This window comes from Polyodon spathula, chromosome 4 (genome assembly GCF_017654505.1).
Source record: "Polyodon spathula isolate WHYD16114869_AA chromosome 4, ASM1765450v1, whole genome shotgun sequence".
NCBI classification, from domain to species: Eukaryota; Metazoa; Chordata; class Actinopteri; order Acipenseriformes; family Polyodontidae; genus Polyodon; species Polyodon spathula.
Window position 1 is genome coordinate 4,340,373 of NC_054537.1, and position 17,648 is coordinate 4,358,020.

Here is a 17,648-nt window from a genome sequence, read left to right on the forward strand (position 1 = left end):
GGGTACGATAACAATAGAGAGCGATGGAGAACACACACACTGCAAGAAGGTATGATAACAATAGAGAGCGATAGAACACACACACTGAAAGAGGGTACGATAACAATAGAGAGCGATGGAGAACACACACACTGAAAGAGGGTACGATAACAATAGAGAGCAATGGAGAACACACACACTGCAAGAGGGTACGATAACAATAGAGAGCAATGGAGAACACACACACTGCAAGAGGGTACGATAACAATAGAGAGCGATGGAGAACACACACACTGCAAGAGGATAAGATAATTACTGTGAAAATGTAGATGTAAATAATCTATTTCATTTTTCCTGCAAACAAAACACAAAAGCCTGAAGACTGCATCAGAAAATGATACTGGGATGACATATGTTATGTTGTGTGTTAACTGAAAAAAAGAAGAGTACAATACGTGTGAAACAGTTAAAGTGAACAATTAAAACACCTTGAACTTCACTCCTTTAGGCTGATTGGTTGACAATATGAACACCATCTAAGCTCCAGGCACTGATGGTATTGTTTCCAACTATTAGTGCTCTACATGTTACAGAATTTACAGTCCACAAACCCTGACATGTTTATTTTCCAACACAATGCCAGCTTTTTAAACTGTTAAAACAAAAGAACATTTATTTTCATAGAAATGAACAAAAGACTTGCATACCCTTGTACTGGCACACTTTCTGTATCCAGGAAAGAGGGTTGACCTTCATAAGGGAATACGGGATACTGATAACGTGCATCATGTTCATGACACTCTGAAAAGGGCCAAAGGATCCATTGGAGACAATCAGTTGCAATGTAATTACATTTATTAGCTGGAACATGTACAGCTTTATTGCACAATGGGTCAAGGTTCATTAAGGTTGTATTAAAACAGGACCCCTACAAAGGTATTAACTGTCACATTATAATATCATTACACAAGTGTATACTGATGGCTAACCACAGCTTACAATCACAAACATGTCCCTGAGTGATGGATACTGTACACTGAAAAATAGTGCTGAAACGCATTGATGTCTAGATGGGGTTGGGAGAGCGCTGGAACAAAATAGGGCGTCTCCTACAATTACCCTCCCTAAACACTTCAATAAATTCAATAACAACAACAACAACAATAATAAGAAGGTTATTTTCTTTGCAGTAAATTTAGCTTACAGTGAGAATGCCGTGCCAGAGTCCAACATCCTTCTTAAAGTCTAATACATTCACAATAGTCTCAGCTGTTAAACAGAAAAAAAAAACAACACATTTTTGTTTGGTTGTAAAAATGCATCTGTTATGTGACACAGAGAAAAGGAATGTTGTAAGATTGAAATCTCTGTTAAGAAATTATTACATTTAAAATGTAATAATAATAATAATAATAATAATAATAATAATAAATAATAATAATAATTACATGCGCTGTAAAAAAAATGCAAAAAAATGCAATACACTAGATTAGCCATTTTCTCGGGGGTCCTTGTAAAATACACTTCGCAATGAAAGAATAACAACTCTCTAGTATAAATAGTTCTGGGCGTCAGTAACATTAAGGTTTCAGATAACTAGGCAGAAATAAATCACAATAAATAAATCACTCAAGACACCAGTAACTTGCAAAGAATAACCCAGACCCACCTTCTGTGTATCCGCAGGCCTGGGTCAGCGCCTGACAATGAGTCAGCAGTGCAATTCTCATCACAGTCACTCCCAGAACACTTCCATCTTTACAGGTCTTGTACTATTGAATCATGGGTAAATACTGTCACCTCTTAAAACAGCAAGTACCTTTAAATGGCATTTTATTGATTTGTTCAGTTTTATTACTTATGATGTTTTGCAATCAGCTATGACTGGTTTGGGGATTCTCCAATGTTTAATTATTATAATGTTCTCTACATCTGCCTGGCCTTGAACTTGTTTTGAGCCTGTCTGGAGAGTTCTAACTGCCTAGCACTGGACAGACTTCCTCATTTCATTCATACCATTTGAAAATGTGACCGTTCAACTCTGCTGGCCCAGCCTATCAACGTGTAAAGAGAGGGAGACCAGCCAAAGTAAAAGGTGATTTGATTTGAGTGCAATTATAAAGTCTGTTCAGTTAGAATGTACCAGACAAGCTCACAAACAGGTAAAGACAGAGAAACATTATGATAATAACGCAATAAATAACAACTCAACACTGGATCAACAGAACCCAGAGCCATACAACAATTACAAGCATCATACAAAGGCAAAGGAAACATGAAGTCAGATGACATGTGAAGCTTTACTCTACATACACATACACATCTTTGCTCGTAAACACATTGTATGCAGTAGTATAAGAACTGTTCACAGGAGTGTGGTGAGGTGTGCCGTCAAGGCAGCAGTGAGAATTCAAGGAAGGACAGGGATGCCATTACTGCTATTACAGTTTGGAACAGATGAAAATGACACATTATGATTAGTTACACCTTTTAGCTCTCCTAAATGAACACTATTTTAAAACATATACTATAGGGTGCTATAGGATAAAGTACAAGTGGATTTTCACCCCATTTATGGTCATCGTGGCCAGAAAGCACGTTAATGGGGAGCTACTCTGACCTCTGATGGCATGTGTTTCCGCTTGTATCAAACAGCTCCCTATGCAATATCATGCATCAGCGGTTCTCAATGTCTATTTGGTTGGGCCCCCTTTAAAGTGACTCTGGTCTGGTGCGTCCCCCATACTGAAATACACATTTTATTTCTAACAATGAAACTGTATCTAAATCAGGAAATACATGAATACAAAGCAAAAAGTCATACTGTAGTATTATTAATGTGAGAACAGTTTCAAAATGCAATGTCTGCTTCTTTCAAGAAGAACTGCTGCCATGCACGGTAGCCATCCCACACAGGATGAGGCTTTAACCCTTCCACGACCTCGGAAACCTTACCCTGACCCCCGGGATAAGAACCCTTCTATAACAAATGCAAATACAATGGGAGCACCCTGAACGAACGTTCTGGCAGAGCATACACAGCTATGGACGAGTGCCTTGCAATGGACAGCACCATAGCCGGTTATTTTTTTGAGCAGCCATTTATTTATTTTTTTTTAAAGTGGGTAAACATAGAGGAAAGTCAAGCCTAATTTGGACAGAGTGAATTCTAGGAACAATGGCCCTCAATTTTATGAAACTTGATATATAAGGAACACTGGGGGTGGGGGAAGATGCATATAATTGAGCTGGAGGAGCCTGTTCATTTAATATGACACATCCAGGAAAAATCACTTGGAACAGGCTATCAAAAGGCCAAGCATTGCCGCAGTTTCAGATTCACCCACTACATAACTTTTCTGTCAATGAATGAATTCTGCACCCATTTAAAACACACATAATTTAGTTATTACTAAACGGATACATACACCTGACACTGTAAATCTGTATCATTCTGCAGCAAACATCCAGTAACATGACTTTTAGAATAGTTACAATGGTTACAAGATGGTGAAACAGTCACTTCAAATATCAGCTTGCTGCTGCTCAAACATAAGCACGGTTTAAACCAAGCGCTTGGGTATATTTATTTTATGTAAGAAAGTAAATAAGAAAACATCAGTCAATATTTAATGTAACACCTTCATTACACAGAGTGGTAAGATCTAAACAGGAGCTGATCTTAATACAGCTACCTTTAAACTGTACAGTAATCCTGCTGGTGTTCTCTCCCACTGGTGTTTGTTTGACTCTCTCATCAATACCAATAAAATCCATAAAAACCAGTGGAGCAAGTTCTACAGAATAGCAGGTTCTTGCATGTTTTAAACAGGTGGTATTAAGATGCTCTGCTGTTTAGATCAGTAAAATAGACCCTATATTGTATTAGTCTGGTATGGAATTGCCTACTACTGTATATGCAAATTTGTACCAAGCATCTAATGTATAAATATCTGCTTATCTGTGAACAGGCTAACTTCAGCACAAAGAGCGAATGTGCTTTTATTTGTGATAATAAAATATGAGTCAATTGTTAGGTTTGATCTTCCAGAAAAGGTGATGAAAATGTGCACCATGAAAAGAGAGTAGCATTCACTGTGACTATCAACTTCACCACTGAATTCCCTTACAGAAGAAGCTGATGATGATGATGATGATGATAATAATAATAATACAACATTTATTTTGTATAGCTCCTTTCATTAAAACAAATCTCAAAGCGCTTTACATTACAAAAAATAATGTTTTTTTTAAAAAAGACACAAACAGACAAAGAAATGTAGTCTTAATATTATGTCAGCTCCTCTCACCTCGATATAGGCAGTGTCATTATTTGCATCCTTGATATGTGGGAACCAGTCTCGGGGAGGTTTGGACAAGTGTTTTGATTCTGTGACAAACCATAGCAGCTTTGGCCACCCTGGGAACAAAGACATACAGATGCGCTCCTTAACATCTTGCGTGAATGAAACACTCGTACACCACCTACAAATATCTGGTGAACGTGCCGCACTACAGCAATCGTCTCCTTCACGTCGGCCCACAATTCCCCAACCTTCTCTCTGCAAGACAGTGTCCTCATTTAGAATGAAAATGGCATGTCCTTACCTGTCCAACAGTCTCAGTGAAGAAGAATGGACAAACAAAAAGGATGGCAAACAGATGTGTTTTTAAAACAATGTTTAAACTAAAAGGGGCAAAGAAACGAAGGACTAAAATAGGTGCATACTGTTCAACTGGGGATACTTTTAGGAAGGATTTCAAGTAACTGCTGGTGTCTCAAATATGGGGTGATTTTTATTCAGAAAACCAACCTTACAGTAGATTAAGCCATGAAAGTAAAAATGTATTCGAACTCAAATGCTAACACAGCTTACCAGTGAGTTACAGAGAATGGCCTGAATGATGGGATGCTCTTTGTATGGAGGTTCCTTCCTATTACCTTTAAATTGTGGTATCTCCCCTGTCGGGCTCTTAGGCAGTCCTTTATGGCAAGCATCACTAGTCAAGGCTACAGTGACTCCACAGCTTCCCAACAGAAAACCAATCTGTTGGCTCCCCGCATCCTAGAAGAGATCGAAACGTGCTTCAGCGTTATGCATCTCCTATTATAAAGACACAGACTGAATAAACAAGGTAAATCCATTACATCACGTCAGAGGACATGACTAAAATAACAGACTACCATGTAGCATTGAAAAAAAAAAAAGCTGGTCTCGTATGGACTACAGTAATTATCATTATTTTTTATTCCACACGACTTTGCTGCTTTTGTAAGATCTAACTTGCAAACTTCTCATCGCTTTATGGATATTTTCTTTCTCCCTTTGCTCAGACATCTCACATGATATCAATCACTTAATATTCCATTAAAAAATGCTATTTTGGAGTCAGGGCATGAATATTTAACCAGCCAAATGGCCGAGGAGTGATTTAGCATAAATGCCTCTGGTGTGGGAGTCCACAGTTCCGAAAAATAATCAAATGGATGAATTTATGAATTTCAACCTCAAATTCTGTTTATTTTTTTCTTGATATTCAGTCCTCTCTTCTGTGGTGCCACACAAAGAAGATTCACAATTTAAAATGTAATATTCACTGACATTATATGTATTGTATTTTTTTTTTTTTTTTTTGCAACTGTGCATTTTATAGCATTAATCACATACTGCCATAACTACAGACAAAAGGCAAGGGAGCTGTACTGCACTGAGTTTGAATCTGATTCTTCTTTTAGTTATTGGTATTAAGAAATGCCTGCTGAGATATCCAAGCCCAATATAGCTGTTTATATGAACGCCATGAATCATGCAATTGCACTTCATCTAATAAAAGAAAAGAAACACAAAACAGGATGGATTAACAGGTGCAATACAAAAATGAAACTGCTCGAGTTTCAATGAATCAAAGCCCTAAATGCAGTCCTGAATAAGATAATCAATGTTTTTAGAATGAGGACAAAGCCGAGAACAGCAGCCTAACAGGAATGTGTCAATCTCAACCCAATCAAGAGCGACATGTGGTAGACAGACGGAGTCATGTTTATAGAATCAACGTTATTTTTTATCTTGCCAGGATCATGCCTCACTGTGAATGGTTTCCAGCGCTGAAAAGGCACATTAAAAACAATACATAGCCATCTTTCTTTATGAACACAGTTCTGTTACGTTATATTATACTCTATGAGACTTAATATTGCCAAGGTTAATAAGGTGTTGTGGATTACATTTAATGATATGATGCTGCTAATCAATGGGCAATTCTGTCAAATTTGGACTGTAAATTATCCTTTATAGTTTATTTCAACTTTTAAATTAATCATTTTGAGCAGTACAGTTTATATAATACAAAAAACAGCTATGGCCACAAGTTTTGCACCACCCTCTATATAGAATTAACACATTTTGCTTCATAAAGTGGAATGAAATCTGCTGAATAATGTTATGTTAACATATTGAATTACATACCACTTTGTAGTTTTCTATATACATAATGAAAAAATGACAAATTGAAAAATGTGACATTTCAAAACCTAACATGAAATACTGTACTGCCATTATGTCTTCTGGTAGACTTCTGCAATATCATTTTGTAGTTTACTATTATTATTTTGTTTTAATTATGTCCACCCAGAGCAATGTGACATAGCCATATTAAGAAAGAGAGAGAGCGTCTGTCTAACACAAGCAGTGAACAATGAGACATAAAACTGGTACTGCAGCAGTTTCAGCATATTACCAACACACTGCCCAAAGTCACATCGGTTACAAAGTGCTGGAACAGCCACATGATTGTTTCCTCCGAGTCACTCTGCAGCGCCTTCTCGTACGAAGCCCGATGACATCACGGATCAAGGCAGGGATATTGTTTCTTGCAAACAGACTGTTTTATGTACTACCATAAGCAAGAAAAACAAAGCTGTGGTTCCAGCAGTCCTAGCTCATGAAAACACAGCTTGCTGACCTCAGACTACGTCACTTTGGTTAAATCAGCTGATTGAGGGTCAAGTTATGCTGTACAGTACCTCTGCCTTTCAGTTCTTGAAAAGCAGTTCCAAGAAATCTGAAAGCTTCAGCCGAAATATTAGTAATACACCTGTTGTAGGATACCAGCTGCTTGCTGTATAGATGATGTGAGCTACATAAACGTAAACCTCATATACAGGAGACAACACACACTTATAACATATCCCAGCAGCCACACCTTGCAAAGTACGGGACTGTCTGAAAACCCCCAAGTACTGCACTCTGCTTTCTTGACATCAGGGACAGCTCTGCATGTTATAGTTTAAAAACTGAGCCAAAAACAATGTTTTCATTACTTGATACAATCCATATATGCTGTTCTTACAACACCTTTAAATAATTTCTTTCACTTTAAAGTTGTTTACTGTCTGTTCTACCCTGCTCATAAAGTGTATTCAATATTATACTCTGGCTTACTAATATTTAGAGGATGTAAACTTCACAAGACATGCAGTATATGATCATACAGATATGGTAACAAACATTAAATGGACATTTCCAAACATTTCAATGATGTAAGAAACAAGAGCTGTGATAACTCAAATGTAAGTTGAAGGTGCAAATCAAAAGTACTCACTATTAGGGTAACTGTTACCCTAAAAATGTCAGAATTAAACAAAAAAGAAATCATATTTGGGGGGCATAAATGCTGACCATACATCTCATACATATGATCACACCTGCTGGAAAGTCTATTAAAATTATCTCAAATTACATGTGGTTTCATCCTGGTCAATAAACACAAAGTGAGGTTACAATACAAACTTCTCAGTAACATATGACATTTTTTTTTTTTTTTTAAATTAGTATAATTTTTTTTTTTTATTAGTAGTTTGTATTTTTAAAGCTGAAGGGGCACAGAACCACGTTTTCAGGAACAGTGGCTTGAAACCTGGTTCCAGGAGACCTAGTTTGAGGCAGCTTTGCTGATTCAAACTCCAAGTCTCCCCTGCTGTGCCATGAAGCAAACTGGAATCTAGTCTCTTAAAACTAAGTTCCAGTCCACAAAGTGGCTTTGTGTTCCCTCAGCTTAAGAATAGCGTCTGAAAGTAAATTACTGTCAGATCATTTAAGACACGTTTAGATTTTGGACTCCAAAATGTATTTTTTTTTAAATCTTTCTGTTAAAAACCCATAGCACATGGAAGAGTGTACCTGTATCATTCTGACTTCCCCAGCAGGTGTCGGTCTCTGTAAAGTTTAAATTAAACATTTTATTTTCTGTATAGTGCAACCTGTATATATTAGTTCCCCTATTTAGCACATGCTTTAGCGTAGTGTTGAACATTTTCCATACATTTGCATACAATACATTCAGTATATTCAGTACAGTATGCCAATTATCTTCCTATTTGAAGACTTTCAGCACAGAAAAATGACATTAGTGTTAGCTGAACTCATAGTATTTTTTAAATGTTTAAACTGACTTACAAATTAAATCAGTCATCCTTTTTTTCTAGTTTCTTCATTGTTTTCCATACAGTAATAATCATCTACCAGGTCATGCAAATTAGAATGGTTTTACTTGTGTATGCATTCATTTTGTATCACTTTTTTATGATTGTTTTGTAACAGTTTTTTCCATTTAATGATTTGTCTCTTGTCACTGATTTTGTTATTTTTTGCCAGACCCCTTTGTAAAATTAGATTAGAGCTCGAGGATTATATCCCAGTTAAATGCATGCATTTGAATTTCTTTTATTTCAATTCATTTTCTTAAAACAGTAATTAAAGCACTAAGAAGATAACTGAAATATCTGATGTTTTGCTAATAATACAGGGATGTTGTCTCTATGAGTGTTTGTCTCTACAGTATAGGGGGAGCAAGCCAGGATGAGCTGAAGGACTCAGCCCATTTGTGTCTCTGACTACACAGCGAAGCAGTAAAGAGAGGGGGTGCCCATGGCCTTGAAGTATTTACTGTAAATCCAGTACATGGCTTGGTTCTTTGGTGACAGCATCATGTATACAGACATGCATGCCACAATAAGGAATGCTGGCTGGCTCATATGAATTGATTGTTCACAGCAGGAGGCAATGACAGCCTCCGAGCTCACCCTGGAGAGGACATAGATCTCCAATGTTTGGAATCTCCCTGCTACACTGATCCTTGTGTAGCTGTGGTTACCACCAAGAAAGAAAAATAGGTGGCCATCAACTCATACACATACTTTATATGTATACATTTTTGCTCAAAAGAGCCGACTTCCCAGCATTCCGGTATGTTTTTCATACCTTTGTCAAGGGAAAGTTTGTTTGAAAACTGACAGTGGGGGTACTTGTACGCTTTTGATGCCATGGCACCAATAACTACACTGCTTTATTTCTATGTAAATCTATTCATGTGTTTGTGATCCCATGTATTTAAAACTACAGGTATGAAGTATGAACCGCAGGACCCATGTATTCCTGCTCTGGTGTAATAGTGTCTATCTATTGTCCCATCAGTATATTTGTTCAACTTCCAAATCCCACCCTACAATGTGACTTTCTATGTGATGAATGTCCAGCTATACAAATGTATGAATGTACTGTAAAAATATGGGGAATATATGTATTTTTTAATCTTGACTATATCAATTTAATTACAGAGAACATTTTCTTGAATCACTCTCCAAAATATCCGACTTGTAACGTATTATAGTGTATAAAGGCATACACAGTCTGTTGCATTTTAGAAGCTACAGCAGTCATCAGATAAATTTGCATTTTAAATCCAGCTTATCAACAGTAGTACGCAACAGTAAAAAGAAAAGAAAAAAAAAAACGTGCCAGGTATCTATCTCCTTTTTTTTTGTTATCTATTTGTTTGATTTTTATTCAGATCTAACAAAAATTGTTGACAGTGGTCAAACAGGTTTACACATAATTAAGAGTCGATAGAAGGAAGCTAACTGTGTAGCACTCACCGAATACAGCACTTGTACTGCCACTGTCCTCAATGAAACTACTGGGGGAATTGTTCACAAGAAATAAATAGAAGGAGCAGGGCAGTAACTTTTAGCTAAGTTTGTTTCATTTATTTATCTGATTTAAAGGTTTCTTTGGAGTACCTGAATAGAATTACAAAAGCAATTTTCTCTTAAGTGTTCATAATCAGGAGCCCGACAATAGGTTGTTCCCTTGGTAACCATTAAAAACAGAGTCAATCTGCAAATCTATCCTCTTTCTTTTATTTCGTGGCAGCTTACATACGTTTTTAACCTTTTATAGGTGTTTGTAAATCAGCAAAAACAAGTACTGTGCCTAAAGAAACATCTGCCCCATGCTATACTATTATTATCCTGCTCTTTTCAAAAAGTCATGCAGCAGAATTCAAACAATATTCCTCACAGGGAGCCTGCGCTGCTTTTTAATAGCTTAGCTGTGATGCAAGTTACATGTGGAAAAGACATTCTCATGCATTGAAAAGCTGCAAGGTGACGTGTTGCATTGAAAAGCCGCAGGGTGCCGTGTTGCACTGAAAAGCCGCAGGGTGACGTGTTGCATTGAAAAGCCGCAGGGTGACATGTTGCTTCTATAAAATAATAAAACAAAGATATAACTGATAATTAAATGCAGAATGCGGGATAGATTTTTTTGAAGAAAAATCCTTTACCCCACAAATCAAGACACATCTGTTTGCATTCTGAAAAGGGATGGAGAGACAAAAGCCAAAACGAAACAGGGTCACACAGGCCTTGCTGCTTCATTAAGACATGGTTTCATCCTCAATCTATCTTTCTTATGACCCAGTCTGGTTTTAATATCTATTGGTATGGAAATGCCAAGAAAGAATGAGTGGTGGTTTTGATAGTGCTCACAAACACAGGGCCTGACACAGTCTTGTAGTGTTATCCCTGTGCTGGCTGTGGCAGTCTTGTGTTTCTAAGGACAGCAGAGTTTATGTACTGGGTTTCTTACCTTTCTCGTAAGTGGCACTTCAATGGGCACTGGAACAACTTCTGCCAGTAAACAGCCATAAAATGCCACCATGAAGGCAGCAGGGTCATTGTTGGGAAACACAAGAGCTACCTAAAACAACAATGATAAAAACACAACAGAGAGATTTGAGTATTATCGGTAATGCTCCCAAAATCAAGCTCTGTTTTAAACACAATACCATGCACTGATTCATGGTAACTGCAGTATATTTTTCTTGGGTCCTCTGCTTTCAGCAATACACAGGATCAAACAAGCATGCACCTACTACCCGCTATAACTTCCAGTGTTAAACGGTTACAGATCTTCAAACTCTGCAATAACTCAAGATGCCAAACAATAAATATACAGAGACGCATTTCTTTTCCAAATTGTGTTTGTAATACAAATAGATTTTTTTTTTTATATATACTTATGGCACCATGTGATTGAAAGCAAGGGAGACTAAAACACACTTTTACAATACATATTTCTATAGCACCTAATTAACCCATTAAATTAAAAACAGTCTAATGCAAAATCAAATAAAACAGAAATTTAAAAAGACACAAAATGCGGTTTTAATAGTAAAATCTAAACCCCTACAATTGGAATTAAAACAGAGAAAAACTGCTTATTTTTAAAATTAGAAAACCCTAAAAAGCCAGCAGTAGTTTTTAGTACTTTGTAGTTTACAACAAAACAAATACAAAAGATCCACCTGAGAGCATCTTTGCAAAGTGTTTCTAGAAATTAAGTTAAAAATATAAAAGCAGTGTGTTATATTCACTTTATAAATGAGCCTTTCACAACTACATCTGAGTTCAAATCTTATTCAATTCTATTTGGGTAGATTGTTACACAGCCTAGACACGTACAGTCATTGCCAGATTAAGAAGTCAAGACACACAGACAGGGTTACAGCACAACAATCACTGAACTAAGTACGGTCGTATCGGATTATAGAATCCCAAGACAAACAAGTATTTGTTCCCCTTGTTCAGTTTAATGTATTTCTTTATGAGTCCACTAGTCTCAACAGTTGCAATTTTGTAATAAAATGATTTTGCTCCCCGGATGCAGAGTATATACCATGACAGAAACCAGAAAACAAGATGTTCCCTAAATTGGAGAAATTGCAGCCTATGAATCTTACATTATAGATACAGTAAATTAATCTATGAAAATCTGTGTTGTTTTAAATTACTTATTGGATGTCCTCTTTAGTACTTTCACATGCTCAATATGTCCCACGGTGCTCCACGGTGAGTAGGCTGCATTTCGCAGTGTTGTTAACTCACGCTCCTGTTTTTTTTTCGAGTAATTGTCATCAAAAGTAGCAGGGATTAATCTTGAACAACTTTGTTAGGTTTCTCATAGAATTTTTCATGGTTCAAGACGAGATCATTTGCCGTCAATGTATCCGCCTGACAGAGCTGAGGGTTCTGTTGTGCGGTGTGATTACACCCTGTTATCAGCACCTTTCCATTCCCGGAACGGTGGTTTTCAGTGTGATTACACCCTGTTATCAGCACCTTTCCATTCCCAGAACGGTGGTTTTCAGTGTGATTACACCCTGTTATCAGCACCTTTCCATTCCAGAACGGTGGTTTTCAGTGTGATTACACCCTGTTATCAGCACCTTTCCATTCCCAGAACGGTGGTTTTCAGTGTGATTACACCCTGTTATCAGCACCTTTCCATTCCAGAACGGTGGTTTTCAGTGTGATTACACCCTGTTATCAGCACCTTTCCATTCCCAGAACGGTGGTTTTCAGTGTGATTACACCCTGTTATCAGCACCTTTCCATTCCCAGAATGGTGTTTTTTCTTCTTTTTGTGCATTCATGATAGTCTTTGGATGTAGTCCACTTCTTTCCCAGAGAAGAAACAAGAACTGCCTCTGATAAACCTTCAAAATCTTCCATTTTACTCATTGTGAAACTAAGATGCAGGCAATCAGCTAAAGCATGGGGGGAGTGTCCTATTGGACTTGTTTGTGATTCTAATTGGCTGAGCGGATATATCATGGTCTGATAGAAGTGTGAATGGCGCATGTTGACTTTTAGTAAGAAGCATGTTTTATCCCTTCCAAAAAAATAGGGAATATCGCGGTTTGCGGCAAACCCAAACTGATTATGTTAATTAGCTGCCTGTCAACAGACTTCGGCGGGCATTCATTAAAATCTGGAATTGCAGTTTATCGCATTTAACTAAACTCATTTTATAATGATGATGATGATGGATTGTTATTATTATTATTATTATTTCAAATGTAACCGTGGCTCCTGCCCAACATTATTACTGCTGATTTAAGTCTACTGCCATATGGCATTGGTTCCTGATCCCAAGAGCCCTAAAAACAATAAAATAATATTTGTGTCACTTTAAACTTCTGATTTGAACTTTGATAAAAAAAAAAAAAAAAAAAAAAAAAGATTCCAAATGGTGATTAATTTCCCCCTGTAACTCAGACAATTTACACTGAACATTTTTCCTAAAAAGAAAAGCATAACTGTTTGGGAAATGTATTTTATAAAGAAAATATAATGGAAAAAAAAAAAAAAACATCATTGCTTTAGGTTATCTGAACTTGTATGCGTAGCCATGCATCTCTATAGGTCACACAACCTCACTTCATACATTCTTTTCCCTTTCAGATAGCAGCTGATCCAATCTGCCACTCTTATCTTTAGAAAGCAGCTCAGCGACTGGTATGAAAAAATTTCTCATCAGCAGCAACAGCCCCATTGACTGATCTCCTAACCAGACTGAACTACATTCATAAGACGTCTAAACAATTATTTTGATGAGCATAAGACAGCATTTTATTTACCTGTTGCAAAGAACAACAGTGAATCTCATCCTTGCGAATGCTTCTCTAATCTCAGTTATTTTGTTTTGTGATAAACGGTGCAATTTCGTTGCTGGGAAAGATTAGGACAAGCATGCTCTTCAGATCAGCTAAATAGCAACCAGACTGAGACTAGTTTGCAACAGTGATGACCTCTAACCTTGCATTCAGATGCACTTTGCAATTGCGAAGGTAATGATCCTAAACCGGATTGTGAAAGGATGTGGTATGACGCTCATTAACCTTCAACAAGATCAGAAGAAGCGTAAGGTTTCCAATTTGGCTCAGCCGAGGACTCTGAATAGCACTCATTCCTACACAGTAGATACAATGCAGACAGGATGATCCCAAAGAGATGAATATTGGCAGAATGATTAAGCAGCCAAGATTGACCTTCAGTACATAAAAGCATCATGCTCTGCTAAACATATGGCTCTTTACTGATGTTTAAATTTGCGAGACTTCCTAAACTGTACTCAATGTGGGTCTGGAAAGTAAGGGGATTCCTTTCATTCTAGCCTTTCACCATGAGGAAACAATCCTGGTTTTTCATATCCATTACAAGCTGGATTTGTTTTCCACCCGAGTTTCATCTATATATAGACACACACACACAAGCACGAGCCAACTTTATCCAACCATAATCTGAATTATTCTGGGGATTATGCTCACAGTATTGTAACAGAAGTATTGCTAACAGTATTGTAACAGGATCAAACAGGTACATGTATGCTACTTCTTGCAGTGGTATATGGTTACAAATTACATCTTCAAACTCTCCAAAAAGCACAAGCAGCAAAACAAAAAACAAGCCACCTTTTTCCACTGCAGTTACCGTCTGTAATACAGACAGCATTTCTACTTATTAAAGCACCAGTAAATGAAAACAGCACTAGGGATATAAAACATCATTCTGAACTAAAAGCTAAAACAAAAACTAACACTGGGACATATTTTACCTCACACGCTTGAGCAGTAAGCCAAAACACATTGTTTTTTAAATTGGTGCTAAATGTATGTTTAAGAGAAATAAGTAGAAAGGAGATGGAGTCTGCAATTGAATGTTAATAAAGGTATAATACAGAGCAGCACTCTACTGTACAGCTATGGTCATATATTTGGCACCACTTAGAATTTTAGGATTGTTTTAGGATTTTATATATATATATATATATATATATATATATGAAAAAACTACATGAAAATAATTTACTTCATAAACGTGATTGCAAAAGCCATACTTTTGGCCATATCATTATAGTCTATCTGATCATTATAGTCTATCTATACCCAAGGGCTGTGGGTTTGCATTCAGATTGCAGGTCGTGTTGGGATCAATCACAGAAGAACCAGTTTAGAAAGACTCTGGTCTCATTAGTGCTCATGCCATTTCCACATGCCATGAAGGGGGCACTTACCTTCTGGGAGACTTTCATAATATCTCCTAGCAGCCTGAAGCAGGCTTGGTGCCCTGACCCCCCATTAATAATAATAACAATAATCTTTAATTTTATATAGCGCCTTTCCTAGTGGACCACCATCACAAAGTGCTTTACAAAATACAAGACTAGGGGGTGTGAGCAATGCATCAGCTGCAGAGTCACTTACAACAACATTCTTCAGTGATAATACAAAGGGAAACTACATGAGGACTACCAGTTTGGGGATGAATATAAAACACATGTACTGTACACCAGCTGACTATGATAAATAAATACATAAATAAATAAATAAATACATAAAAAAAAGCTGAATGCTTTTTGGGGAAAAAAAAAAAAAAAAACTTTTTTTATTTTTTACTCTCCATTATGTTGTTTGTATTGTTTAGGAAGACAAACTTAGGTAGCTAAAGATGTTACAGTTAAATGAAGTGGGTATTTTCAACACAGTTAACCCTGTAATGCGAATGAGAACAGCTACTTTATTTATGTAACTAGATTTTGTTTCTTGTCCCTATCCGGCAAGACAAAGTACTGCATATGAAAAATTCTGGATTTCAAAAATAACAATTAGAGGGGTGGCTAAGCATAGTATCACATGTAACACAGAAATGAGCACTACACGGTTAACAAGGGCAAGGGGGAATCCTGCCCACTATTCATTAAACAGAAGGGTTGTTTAGTGCAGACCTTCCTGTTGTTTCAATAGCACAGGAATCTCACTCACCCGGTCACCAGGCCTGACCATCGGCTCCTGCTTTGATCCCAGTTTATGTAAAATATTATAGGCCACCTTCATACTGCGGGTCCACAGCTTTCCTGTTCAAAGAACAAAATAATGCACGTTATTATTACAGGATCCTGCGCATCAATACTCAGCAACACACAACAACAACTCATCTTCTCAAATCCCCTGGTGCAGACCTGGCAATGAAAAACAATGTTTCATCGCAAGCTCATTGCAGTTTCCAATGTGTGAAGTTCCAATTAGTTTCCAATGTGTGATGCATAACCTTGTGATCCACTGGATTAAAAGGAGAAAGATCCCAGTACATGAAATGTCTTCAGACAACCAATTCAGGTTTCTTCCACAGAGACAGACACACACACACAACTCAATTATGGAATCAAACGAACACGTTCAGTACCGTAAAAACACTGCAAAATTTTAATATACAGTATATGTATATATATTTTTTTTCATAAAAAATGTACCCTCTTTACATTAAATATATTTCTGTTGGTAATGCTTTAAAATAATGGCCGCAAATTCACAATAAATTCTGGCTGAATCCCACAGGAATAACACTTGAATATCTTACACACTTCCTCCGAGTTCTGAAGTTATCCTGTTAATTCATCAGGATTGAAAAACATTTTGGTTCCCCTTTCCCCTCCAGCCATGCCTAATGAATTCACAGTTTATTCTTTACTAATTCATACCCTCTCACTCGACCAGCAGGGGATTGTGAAATGTGTGAATGCATGCCTTACACATGTGAGAAGCATCATTTGTTACAAAGGAAAATGGAATGAATACAAGCAAATAAACCACATGCATTAACAAGTTTGAATTCAAAATGAAGTGCTTCAGAACTCGCAGAAAGCGCGCAAAATATATAAAATAAGTCACCTTTTGTTTTAACTAACACATTATATATATATAATCTGTAATCATACATATACTATCATATCATTTACTGTAATCATACAGTGTGTTCCATAGTCAATGCTTCTAGTTTTAGATTGCATTTTAGTTAAAATGGCATTTGTAGCCAAGGAAAAAATTTGAGGACAGGCTAAACAGATACTGGACTGTGAACAAAGGACACAAACCCGTAATTCATTCTGGCAGTTGAGGATTAAAGAATGGAAACTCATGAAAACAAGGAATCCAACTGCTATAAATGCCAAATGAATCACTGTAAACAGAACCAGCTCTCTGTACAGCGTAACCAATGAAAATTCAGCTCTGTTTAGCAAATGTCAAGAGCCAATAGTCTGGAATAAAAATGATCTTTTAGGGTCAAATCAGCTCACCTTTAACATGACATCAACTGACACTTTTACAAGCCACCCTGAGATAGACACCCCCAAGATATTGCACAGAAACATGCTGCTCTCCCAGTGAGACCCATCACAACTTTGTTGATTCTGATGATGAAGTTGCTCCTAGCTTAGCTACATGCTCTGGTAATAGCTCATTTTAAAAGATTTCATTAAGCCAATTTAACTCGAGTCCAGCTCCTAAACGAGGTAACTACTGTGTTTAATTTTAAATGTTAAGCCGCAAGGTCACTAAGGTCATTGGAGCTTCAACATCAACTCTTAATTCAGATAGGGGAATACCTGCATGAGTTCTGTATTACCCACATTCATTATCCTCAACCATGTGGTACTTATTTGACTGAGTTTATATCCAGATGAATGTAGGTCCATGTTAAAAACATT

General features: G+C 37.0%; 1 protein-coding gene across 11 annotated transcripts in view; it reads right to left on the minus strand.

Annotated features, from left to right (window-relative positions):
* Nucleotides 1-17,648, minus strand: part of LOC121314076 (disco-interacting protein 2 homolog C) — a 164,076-nt gene that overhangs the window by 33,335 nt on the left and 113,093 nt on the right. For 6 of the 11 annotated variants that reach the window (XM_041246907.1, XM_041246909.1, XM_041246904.1 and 3 more), the window contains 8 exons: nucleotides 15,925-16,016; nucleotides 10,908-11,018; nucleotides 8,160-8,195; nucleotides 4,922-5,045; nucleotides 4,290-4,399; nucleotides 1,649-1,751; nucleotides 1,184-1,248; nucleotides 687-780 (listed from right to left, as the gene is read on the minus strand). In XM_041246907.1, the coding sequence (XP_041102841.1) occupies nucleotides 687-780; nucleotides 1,184-1,248; nucleotides 1,649-1,751; nucleotides 4,290-4,399; nucleotides 4,922-5,045; nucleotides 8,160-8,195; nucleotides 10,908-11,018; nucleotides 15,925-16,016 (735 nt within the window). The remainder of the gene's footprint in view (nucleotides 1-686; nucleotides 781-1,183; nucleotides 1,249-1,648; nucleotides 1,752-4,289; nucleotides 4,400-4,921; nucleotides 5,046-8,159; nucleotides 8,196-10,907; nucleotides 11,019-15,924; nucleotides 16,017-17,648) is intronic. The other 5 variants (XM_041246910.1, XM_041246908.1, XM_041246905.1 and 2 more) reach the window with 1 other exon arrangement.